The sequence below is a fragment of the Sinocyclocheilus grahami genome, unplaced genomic scaffold, assembly GCF_001515645.1.
Source record: "Sinocyclocheilus grahami isolate Dianchi unplaced genomic scaffold, SAMN03320097.WGS_v1.1 scaffold3.1, whole genome shotgun sequence".
In the NCBI taxonomy this organism is placed as follows: Eukaryota; Metazoa; Chordata; class Actinopteri; order Cypriniformes; family Cyprinidae; genus Sinocyclocheilus; species Sinocyclocheilus grahami.
Window position 1 is genome coordinate 2126526 of NW_015505182.1, and position 11664 is coordinate 2138189.

The 11664-nt window shown below is 36.2% G+C and overlaps 1 protein-coding gene across 4 annotated transcripts in view; it reads left to right on the forward strand.

The window, feature by feature from the left end:
- The window catches only part of LOC107566077 (arf-GAP with SH3 domain, ANK repeat and PH domain-containing protein 1-like), a 40772-nt gene extending 29680 nt beyond the window's left edge, over positions 1-11092 (forward strand). For 2 of the 4 annotated variants that reach the window (XM_016251482.1, XM_016251616.1), the window contains 14 exons: positions 1347-1480; positions 1651-1742; positions 3198-3384; positions 3788-3873; positions 3967-4082; positions 4840-4907; positions 6049-6156; positions 6302-6548; positions 6621-6803; positions 6917-6980; positions 7889-7950; positions 8065-8255; positions 8832-8954; positions 10443-11092. In XM_016251482.1, coding sequence (XP_016106968.1) covers positions 1347-1480; positions 1651-1742; positions 3198-3384; positions 3788-3873; positions 3967-4082; positions 4840-4907; positions 6049-6156; positions 6302-6548; positions 6621-6803; positions 6917-6980; positions 7889-7950; positions 8065-8255; positions 8832-8954; positions 10443-10517 — 1736 coding nt within the window. In that variant the 3' untranslated portion in view covers positions 10518-11092. The remainder of the gene's footprint in view (positions 1-1346; positions 1481-1650; positions 1743-3197; positions 3385-3787; positions 3874-3966; positions 4083-4839; positions 4908-6048; positions 6157-6301; positions 6549-6620; positions 6804-6916; positions 6981-7888; positions 7951-8064; positions 8256-8831; positions 8955-10442) is intronic. The other 2 variants (XM_016251548.1, XM_016251688.1) reach the window with 2 other exon arrangements.
- Positions 11093-11664: the final 572 nt, after the last annotated feature.

An 11664-nucleotide genomic window follows, 5' to 3' on the forward strand; every position in this document is an offset into this window, starting at 1 on the left:
GCATTTTATATAGGTAGAATCTGAAAGTTCAGAATAGCTGCATTTTTCAATTACCAGTGCTTAAAATTTGACATTTTAGTTCCCCCCCAGTCTTAAATATTTTATTACACTCTTGTTTAGTACAGTGGTTATAACATTGTGAGTCATTAATAGGTTTAGTATGTTGTTCCAGAAGACTGTAAAAATGAAATGTTTGGTCAACTTTTAGCCACAAAAATCTAAATTCAAGGGGAATGAACAATTCTCACAGACTGTGTTTATATGATAAAGTTCTTCGTATTTATTTTAACAGTGCAGGTTTAGAAATGGAAACTAAGCAGTTTAAGCAAACAGCTGCTTTGGAAATGGGCCCCATCTAGCACTCTGAGCTGGTCATCTGTTCATGCTGTTTTTTGCAATGCTTGTGCATAAATCATGTTTAATTAAATTAGAATCCAGTGAGTGAACATGAGCGAATGGCCTGCAGGATTTATTGGCACGTTTCCTCAAAGAAATGCTGATGTTTTGGCTGGAGAGTTCAGATTTTCCTCGCCTGAACCTTTTGTCTCCTTTGCAAAAAGCATGAGTATGTGTCATTGAATATTACTGGAGCTCTTTTATACTGGGCCAGTGTTATTATAGCAATTATTAACATTTTGAATAACCTTTTATTTTTATATTTTCAGTTTACATTTTGATTTTAGTTTAAGTTTGAGTATTTTAATAGTTTAGTGATTATGTTCTTTTGTAATTTTTATTGGTTTGTTTTTTTCCATTTAGTTGTAATATATCTTTAATATGCACCTTTTGTCTCCTTTGCAAAAAGCATGAGTATGTGTCATTGAATATTACTGGAGCTCTTTTATACTGGGCCAGTGTTATTATAGCAATTATTAACATTTTGAATAACCTTTTATTTTTATATTTTCAGTTTACATTTTGATTTTAGTTTAAGTTTTAGTATTTTAATAGTTTAGTGATTATGTGCTTTTGTAATTTTTATTGGTTTGTTTTTTTCCATTTAGTTGTAATATATCTTTAATATGGCTAATATACAGTAGCTTTAATAGCCAAGTCAACAGTTCTAAAACTATTTTTAGTAGTTGTAGTTTTTAGATTTAGCTTTAGTTAACAATAACATCTGACCTTACAGTAACTTTTTATGAGGCCCCCTATTGGTTACCAGTTGTAAAATATTGAACTTTTTTTTATTTGTACCATGTAAATGAGTTATAATTCAATACTAAAAACATAAGGTATGTAAAATGGGTAACCTTGTCAATCAGGTTGTATTTATTGTTAATAAGCCTGCCTTCATTTACACCAGTTTCTGACGGTCAAGCAGCTGAAAATGTGTTTCCTTTCAGATCCGACTTGGATCTCTATAAACCTGGGAATCCTGACGTGTATTGAGTGCTCAGGGATCCATCGGGAAATGGGTGTACATTATTCACGTATACAGTCGCTTTCTCTAGACAAACTAGGCACTTCAGAATTGCTGGTGAGGATTTACAGTGCTCAACAGATGAGGAAAATTCATTCATGCACTGTTTACTGTAGCAGGTTTTACTTTAATGCAAGTTTTTCACAGTATGACAATATCAGCAATTTGTTATGATCTTTACCACTACCCGCAGATTTTTGGTTCTTTCTCTCTCTTTTTCTCCTTAGTTGGCAAGAAACGTGGGGAATTCAGGTTTTAATGAAATTGTGGAGGCCAATCTTCCCAGTCCCTCTGTGAAGCCGTCAGCAGAGAGTGACATGTGAGTGATGAGCAGCCCTGTAATAGCTCTTCAAATGGCAGCCAAATGGTTTCAGCTCTTGGAGTCTCTGTGTCCCCATAGCACCCGGTGTCTTTAGCATTTCCCATAGCATTCGTACCACTCAATTCCCTCTCAATCATGATTTTTTTCCCCACAAAAGAGCACTCTTCTCGACTGGGCCGGCCGTAACCTGTCTGTACACAATTAACCTGTCTGCAGATGGTGCAAAGCTTTTAAATTAGTTTTAAATGGATCATTCATGAAAGTAATTTGAAAGCTGAGGAACATCCAAATTACTTTAACCTTCAAACTGAACAGTGTGATTTACCCCTCTGTCGCTATGTATGGTTGTTTACACTACTCTCACTAGCTGCTCTAAATGAATAGCGTTATTATTAGATTCTTGCACAGAGCCCTGAAATAACATTCATATTCATAACCTAACTTCTTTAGGGATGGTATATAAGAGGAAATGTTTAGTTCACTCCATTGTACGTTTATTCCGGATTCTCATTCTACCATCACTGCCAAGCCTGACCCCGTGTTGGAGAACTACACACATTTGGACAGTATGGAAAATGTTGTTTTAGAGGGACTAAACATGGAAATTAAGATTTTCCTTGTTTCGATATCAACACTATATTTTCAGCATCCATTACTCCAGTCTTCAGTGTCACATGATACTTCAGAAATCATTCTAATATGCTGATTTGGTGTTCAAGAAACATTTCTTATAGTTATCAGTGCTGAAAACAGTGAAAAATACAGCATTTATTTGAAATAGATATCTTTTGTAACATATCTTTTATAAATGTCTGTACTTTTTTTTTCTTTTTTACAAATGTTTAAACAAATTAATGCATTATTGTGGAATGCACGTATTACTTTCTTTCAAGAAAAAAATCTTACTGGCTCCAAACCTTTGAACAGTAGCTGTAATACTAAAAGGTACAGCAGCAAAAAATAGCCTGTGCAGCTTTAAGGATCAGAGAGAGAGGGTGCAAATGGTCATGTAAAACTAAATAACAGCTGTTTTTTGTTCAAGAATCCTTGGCTATTTTTTGATTAACATAACTGAGTTGACTTCAGGCGTACTCTTTGAGCGTGGCCCCTTTAAGAGCTCTCACAGCTGTTATCTGCTGGTGTCTGTCTGTCTCAGAGCTCAGGGCTGGATTTTTTCCTAATGGCATTCTCTGTAGTGTTTCAACCCACATCTGCCCAACATTGTAAGCTGAAAAGAGAGGAGATTTGCACTAATGAGAGCTCCAGTTATGCTGTCTTTTACCATCTGTGGCTTGTAATGTGCTAGTAGACATGGAAGAGATGTTAATTTTTACAATTTCACTGGATGAAAAACAAAAACACATTTTTGGGTATTGACATCTGTTAATTCCCTCTGCCATTTTTGATAACCAATAAAAGGCAGCGTATTAAAATAGTTGGTGTTATTTTCAGGGCCATACGTAAGGATTTCATACTCTCAAAGTATACGGAGTGGCAGTTTGCACAGCGTAGTGGCGGCTCACTGGAAACAAAACGCAAATATCTGCAGGATGCTGTGCACAGTCGGGATGTCTTCACCCTCTTACAGCTTTACGCTGAGAGAATGGACTTCAGCCTGCCACTTCCATGTCCCCTACAGGTCAGCAGATACAAATTTCCTGCTTAAAAAGATAGTCCACCTAAAAATTAACTCTACCCAATATCGTTCCAAACCTGTATGACTTACTTTCTTCTGCGGAACTCAAAAAAAAAAAAGATATTTCAAAGGATGTTGGTAACCAAACAGTTCTGTTTCCATTGACTTCCACTGTATTTGTATCCATACAATGGAAGTCAATGGCCACCCAAACTCTAATTACTAACATTCTTCAAAATATCTTCTTTTATGTTCTTCAAAAGAAAGAAAGTCATACAGGGTTGGAATGACATGAGGGTGAGTAAATGAAGTACTATCCCTTACATGGGGACAGTACATTAATATATTACCTACTATTTCCTTTTTATTACCTTTTTTGCATACAATTGCATATTATGTTTGACAGGAAAAGGGGGAAACTGCACTACACCTAGCCGTCCTATTGTCTGACAGGACTTCACTTCATGTGGCTGACTTCTTGTTCCACAACTGGTCAGTTAGAAAACAATGGCATTGTTATTCTAAAAGTGGCCTTAAGCAGATTCACATATCATAACTGCCTTTTCTTCTTGTTTCCTGTTTCAGTAATAATTTGGATGGTCAAACTGTGAAAGGGAACAGTGCTTTGCATTACTGCTGTCAGCACAATAAAACCGAGTGCCTTAAACTTCTGCTCAGAGCCAAGGCCAACACTCATATCAGTGAGCGGGACCCTAAAACCACAAAGACATTTTTGCTTTGAGTTGTTTCATGCTTAATAATGTGTTTGCTTACTTGTCCAGTTTTTAATTTTAAGTTGTCTCTGTTGTAATAGGAGAAGTTTTTTACATAAAAAACATTACACACTTCAGCTTTAACATGAATTGATACTATATGTGACCCTGGACCACAAAACCAGTCTTAAGTTGCTGGGGTATATTTGTAGCAATAGCCAAAAATACATTGTATGGGTCAAAATGATTGATTCTTCTTTTATGCCAAAAATCATTAGGATATTAAGTCAAGATCATGGTTCATGAAGATATTTTGTAAATATCCTACTGTAAATATATTAAAACTTAATTTTTAATTAGTAATATGCATTGCTAGGAACTTCATTTGGACAACTTTAAAGGCGATTTTCTCAGTATTTAGATTTTTTTTCACCCTCATATTCCAGATATTCAAACAGATGTATCTCGGCCAAATGTTGTCCTATCATAACAAACTATACATCAATAGAAAGCTTATTTATTCAGATGATGTATACATCTCAATTTTGAAAAATTTGACCCTTATGACTGGTTTTGTGGTCCAGGGTCACATATAGGGTTTTGTCAGCATCTTATTAGTCATTGTTAAAGGAAGGAGGCCCGTTATGTTCTTCTGTTGGCTGGTTTGGCTGTTGGCTCAGTTGTCAGGAGTTGATTACAGAGCAGGATGATCATTGTGCTGATGATTATTGCTGTTCTGTGATAGAGAATGATAACGGAGAGACGGGGTTGGACATGGCTCGCAGACTGAGGCACATGCTGTGTGAGGAGCTGGTGAGTCAAAGAGCTTTTCAGCAGTAACTTGTTAAAGCAAGTCTGTATTACTAGGATATTCATGTGGGTGTGAACTAGTGTATATTTCACTTTTATTGAACCAAATGTTCAAAAGTGCTGTATAATTCAGCTAAATCAAGGTCATGGTCTTTTTATCTATAAGCGGGGTTCCCACACCTTTTGGCCAATGCATTTCAATAGCTTTTCAGACACTTGTGATTCATAGATAAGGATTTCTTTTAAAATCATTCACAAGGTGATAGCATGACTGAAAAGAGTATATTTAATCTATAAAGGTTTTTAATATAAATAGCTAGAATTACTATAGCTAGAAAAATGTGTTTCTAAACCATACACTACCATTCAAAACTTGTCTATTAGATTTGTAATGTTTTTGAAAGTCTCTTATGCTCATCAAGGCTGCATTCATTAGATCAAAAATATATTTTAAAATGTAATTTATTCCTGTGAAAGGCAAAGCTGAATTTTCAGCAGCCATTACTCCAGTCTTCATTGTCACATGATTTTTCAGAAATCATTCTAAAATGCTGAATTAATGCTCAAGAAACATTTATTGTTTTGATTAATGCTGAGAAAGTTATTCTTGGTTTTCCTTCAGGATTCTTTAAAGAATTGAAAGTTAAAAAAAAGCACTTATTTAAAATAGATATCTTGTTAAATTTGAAATATCCATACTGTCACTTTTTATTTAATGTGTCTTTGTTGAATAAAAGTATGACATAAATAATAAAAATAAAGTATAAAGAATAAAGAAGTATCATATAAAGAATACAAATCTCTGACCCCAGTAGTGTACATAATAATAATAATAATAATTGTAGCTATACTCTGAAATATTTCATAGGCTGATTTGAGCATTCGTTGAGTATTACATTTCAATCTCAACTTTTTTTGGCCTACAGACATAGATTACAGTAATAAGAGTAATTGTAACTTTAAACTTAAGTATTCCAAGGAGTGTTACTGCAGACCAATGAAAAATACCCCAGCAATCTCTATTATTTTAACTGATCTTTAAAAATATATTATCCAATAATACAAACACCTAGAAGTCATGTAGGAAGGAATTGGTCAAAAAGTCACTGATCCACATGTCAAAGTAATGATGTGTCATGTTCAGATCCAGCAATCACAGAACAACCTGTTCAACATGCACGTGCACGTGGAGTATGAGTGGAGACTCCGGCAAGATGACCTTTATGAGAGTGACGATGACTTAGATGACAAGGTAACAACAGAAGAAGACTACCCCACCCATAGCTTAACAGAATATTCTTGCATAAAGTGCTAAAGCATAATACATAAAACAAATACTATTTTTGTATCATTCAATTCATTGTCCAATGTGTAACAGTGATGGTCCATTTTTGTAGATGGGCCCAGTGAAGAAGGAGCGCTTAGGACGGCCGTTCAGCTTGTATCACAGTAGCTCTGCCTCTCACGGTGGAGGAGGAAGTAGCGGAGGGGGGTTGTTCAACGTGGGCCGGAGGCTGGCAATGGCCCGGGGAGAAAACCGGAGGGAGGTGTATGCCAGTCCCAACTCTCAGACACGTAGCCTCGACAGTCCCCCTCCGCCACCCCCTTCATCACCCGCACCGCCACTGCCACCTCGAGTCAGAGGTGGGAAACTTCTCTTCTTTTCTCTGCTCTTCTCTTCTACAGTCTTGTTTACTCTCCTCATGTCCTTACCAGCTCCGAACATCCCCCCTCCTCCCCCTCCTATGAGCTCACCTGATGGCTGGACGTCCCATGAAGTGAGCAGTAGTAAGAAACGAACCCCTCCTCCCCCTCTTATCATCCGACACAAGCGCACCTATTCTGAGCCCGCCCCTCAGATGCCCCCCAGCCCCCACTCTACACGGCAGGGACCAACAGGTACGTGACAAACCTGGAATGATGCATGTCAATAGGTGTGAAAACCCTGCATGCATAATTTATTGTCATGTTTACAAGCTGTATAAATATGTTTTTTACTTTCTTGTGTACAGATTATGGAGTACCTGCTGGTCCGAGAAGCTTCGGTTGTCCAGACTCACCTTTCCAGAAGTGTGTGTAAGTGCTTTTTGAAGTCACAAATGCTGATCTCTCACAGTGTTTTAAAATAAAAGCATGAGCAGGCAAATATAATCATTTAGCCAAGGTACTTAAGAAAATTGAATTAAAATGCAAATATTAAACATAAATAATCAATATTCATGTTAAAATATATACACTACCGTTCAAAAGTTTGGGGTATGTAGGATTTTTAAAAAATGTAAAAAAATAAATTAAAAAAAAGTCTCTTATACTGGCTGGATTTTATTTAATTTGATTACAAAAACATTAAAAGAATAATGTTGTGATATATATTATTACAACTTTGCAACATTGTTTTCTAATTTATTATATTTCAAAATGTAATTTATTCCTGTGAAGGCAAAGCTGAATTTTCAGCATCATTACTCCAGTCTTCAGTGTCACATGATCTCAGAAATCATTCTAATATGCTGATTTGCTGCTTAAGAATCTTATTATTATTAATAATGTTGAAAATACTTGTGCTACTTAATATTTTGTAGAAACTGATACTTTTTTCAGGATTCTTTGATGAACAGAAAGTTTTTTGTAACTGTCTTTACTGTTACTTTTAAACAATTTAATACATAGTTGCTGAATATATATAGCATAAAGTATACATTTCTTACTGATCCCAAAACATTTGTGTAAATAAATTTTTTTCTATGCGTGTGTGTGTGTGTGTGTGTATATATATATATATATATATTCACACACATTATATACATCATATATATACATTTACACACACATCAACCATCTACTAAAGAAATGACTGTGCTACACTGTCATGATTACACTTTTACAGTAAACTGCATTGTTTATTATATACAATACAGTACAATGCAATACAGTATATTGTGTCGTATTGTGACACATACTGATTGTAAGACTTTCTGTTTCAGCTCAGGTTCTCCCAAATACACCACGTCCACTCTCAACTCCTTATCTGAGCTACCAGAACGAGGTCATTCTTTAACTGTCCAGTTATCTTTCCACTATATTGTTTCCAGTTAAGTTGTTTTGCTTATCACGGCTCATGGTTTTTGTTACGATTTGTTGTGGCTGTAATCTCTCTCAGCAGGCTTTCGAGCAGATGGGGAGAGCAGCTCGTCTCACTTTCTGTACCAAACCCCACAGCCCATCAGCAGCGGCGGGCGGCATGCCCCGGCCCTGTCCCCCACCTCCCCGCGCTCCTTCAGCCTGGAGACTAACGGCAGCTCCTCTTCCTCCTGCCACACTGCTCCTCACCCACTGCCCAGAAAAACTCTGGTGAGAACGGAAACCATGAGCAGTGCATGAACTAGAGAGATGAGTATCATATTGCTCACACATTGTTCTTTCATAGCTCAGGAGTTTTAATGTTCTCAGATGTTTCTTCTGAAGGAGAAATCAAAATATATATACTTCACTTGGGTATTTTTTCTTAGAAGAAAGCAATTTGGGTCAGTACATTATTTGAATGTTTTTGTCATAGTCTCTTATGCACACCGTGTTACAATGTTTTATTGTTTTCTAAGCACCTGTTACTCCAGTCTTTTGTGTCACATGATCCTCACTCATTGTGTGTTTTGCTTCTAACTTCACCTTTCCCAGCTGTTTTACATCAATCAATTTACCAGCAGCAAACCAGCTTAAACCAGTCTGTATCCACATGGGAATTAATGCTGGTCTGAGCTGGAGGAAAGTTATTTCGTTTAGTTTGTCTGAAAGACATCGAGTGATGCAGGCATTCCTTGACATGTTCCTCATACTTGTGTTTTCCCATAACAAATTATTAAAAAATCTATTACTTAGAAGCCTAATGATACAGTTTTTGCAACTTCTTGTTTTTGTTTTTGTGTTCAGATGAAGTCGAAGCTGAAGCGTGTTAAAGCCATGTATGATTGTGTGGCGGATCATCACGATGAGCTCACCTTCAATGAGGGTGAGGTCCTGGTGGTGCTCGGAGAGGAGGATGCTGATTGGTGGGTGAGTATAAGAATGAAAGAACAGTTCATTTGAGATCAGTTTTAAAGAGAGATTGAGAGACATGAATCTAGAAAAGTCATGTCCTGGGGGGACGGTCAATTGTACAGTTTAGTAGCCATTATATGAAACAATTAGCAGAATGATGAGATTGACCAATCAGTTTCAAGCATTCCAGAGAGCCATGTAAAAGCAGAATTGTTACATCATGACATTAGTTTTACGGCCAAGCTGGACAGCTAATTTACCATGGGTCCCTTTGGGAATGTCTGATATATTATTAGTATTTGATGTATAAGGAAAAAAAGCTGTGTTGGTAAAATTATTATTAGAAACTTTACCATTTTGTACATAAATTACATTGTCATACCTCAGAGGTTTTAAAACCGTTTTGTGCTTTTTAAACGAAAAACAGAAGAATCAGTGTTATTTTAGCATTATGTAATACTATAGTATTTATTCATATTTAGAATTGTATGTTTTTAGTTTTCATTTTAATTTGAGCTTAATTGTTACTAATTGTCTACTTTTGTCATTTTTATTAGATTTAGTGTTTAAATATTTATACCTATATAGCTTTCATTTATTTTTATTTCATATTTATATTTGAATGATTTACTTTTTTCTAAGCTTTATTTCAATTACTGAAAAAGATAAACGTTTTATGTTTTGGTTCGCAATAACAACACTGATAAGAATGTTAACAATCAGTTTTTTAGGTTTTTGTTTAAACGGGTTTTAAAATTCACTTGAGCGACTTTTTAATTTATGCTGTTGAGCATATGTATCTTTTTTTACTCTTAAATTCAAAACCATTATTAAAAAAAGGGAAATCCTGAGGGAATCCATGGCATAAAAATGCTTATTCTCTAGTGTTTCCTTGTTTGACATGCCACTAAATATAGTACATTTTTTATTTCACACTTTATTTTCAATAGTTTTTGGCTCTTTAAAGTACCGTTGGCATAAATGACTCAAATTCCCTGTTACGGTTAAAGATGGTTCATCTGAGGAAGCTGCAGGGTTCTTGTTAGCCTTTGACAGACTCATGCGGTGTGTGCAGATGAATCATATGATCCCATGGGAGCAGATGGAACTGATCAGAGCAAAGCTTTCAGGGTCCATGTTTTATTCTGCTCTGCCTCCGTATCGGAGTCAGAGAGCCGCCCATACGTCTCCATGGGGCTTGTCTAATATCCTGCAGATTCTTCTACAGGAAAAATAGCCTCTGGATGGCCCATCAAAAGAATACAAATGTAGATTCACAGAGAAAAACCTGGCATGCAGGAAAGAGCTTTTCAAGTGAAATAGATCCAGATTTGCATCTTATTTTAAACATCTTTTGTGTTCACATCATTCCCTTTTCATTAAGGACGCACAGCCCTTGTTCATAACATTACTTCTCTTTCTATTTCCGCCCCTTCATTTAATTGAATTTAACATCCTTCCTTTTGATGACTTTAACCAGAGCCAGTAATATCTCTCTTTCAGCACGGCTACATCGAGGGACAGCCAGACAGAACGGGCTTATTTCCAGCATCGTTTGTCTCTATGCTGGCTGAATGAAGCCGGCCAACAGAGCTGAAATCATAGCACGGTCGACTCTACTGCCAAAGCACCCTGGGAAATGAGGGGCTTGAAGTCTACCCACAGAACCATCGGTAATGAAGAATCAGCATAACAAAGCAGCACTCACAGGCCCGTCTGCAGCGCCAAGATATGTGGAACACGTTGTGCTGCGAGCAAAACTTCTCATAGTTTGCAGTTGTTCAGGCCCTCACATATGAGAATAATGAGCTCTGATCCATCCACAGACCAGCCTCTTCCAAAATCTACCATCATGTACTCTCCTAAAAATGCTCCAAAAGCACACACAGCATGAACTGCACGTCATGTTACATTGAACTGAACTCAAATGTGTATTTCGAAAATGTAATGTAGAGATTGTGTTGCTATTCAAGGAATGGAGAACAGCTTTAAAGCACAAATTCTCTGCGACAGGGAAAGGTTAAAATGTAATCAAAAAGAAACATATTAATTATGGATATTGTGCGTTTGGTTGAATAGCGCAAAAACACATTCGGGTCATATTTCGCCTACATTTTAAAGAAAAAAAGGTATTGTTTTATACCAATAATTTTTGCTTTGTTTTTTTAAGCATTTAAGCACATTTCCCCCCAAAATCTTAGTTTTTCAAAAAATCTATTCTAATTTTGAATTCTTATTTCCACTACTGTATTAAATACTGTAAACAGTTTTTTTTTAATGTAAAAGCAGGGAAATTTTTTGCATTAAAGTAGTTAGAATGAGATTTTTTTTCACGCTATAGCAACAATTTGGGGAGAAAAGTGCTTTAAAAATAAACAAATTTAAATTGATATAAGTTGTAATAAAACTTTAATGGTCCCAAAACATTTCTTTGTTCTTTCCGGAACAGGTTATTATGAGATCATTCATTTATTGTTCAATTACTTCTGTAACTTCAGACGAAAAATCACTGAATAAATGGTTAAGTGGTTTATTGAAAACAGACCACAGATTAATCACAGGTTCACACAAAACTTCATGAACATAGAAGCTTACCAAGATGTGCACACACCACGCAATTTGGCCATTACAATGCGATCAGACCATCACATTCAGCTGGACAGTCTTTGAACATGGACTAACTCCTTAAAGTGCTTCGAGAGTAGAGAACTACTTGTGGCAGAAG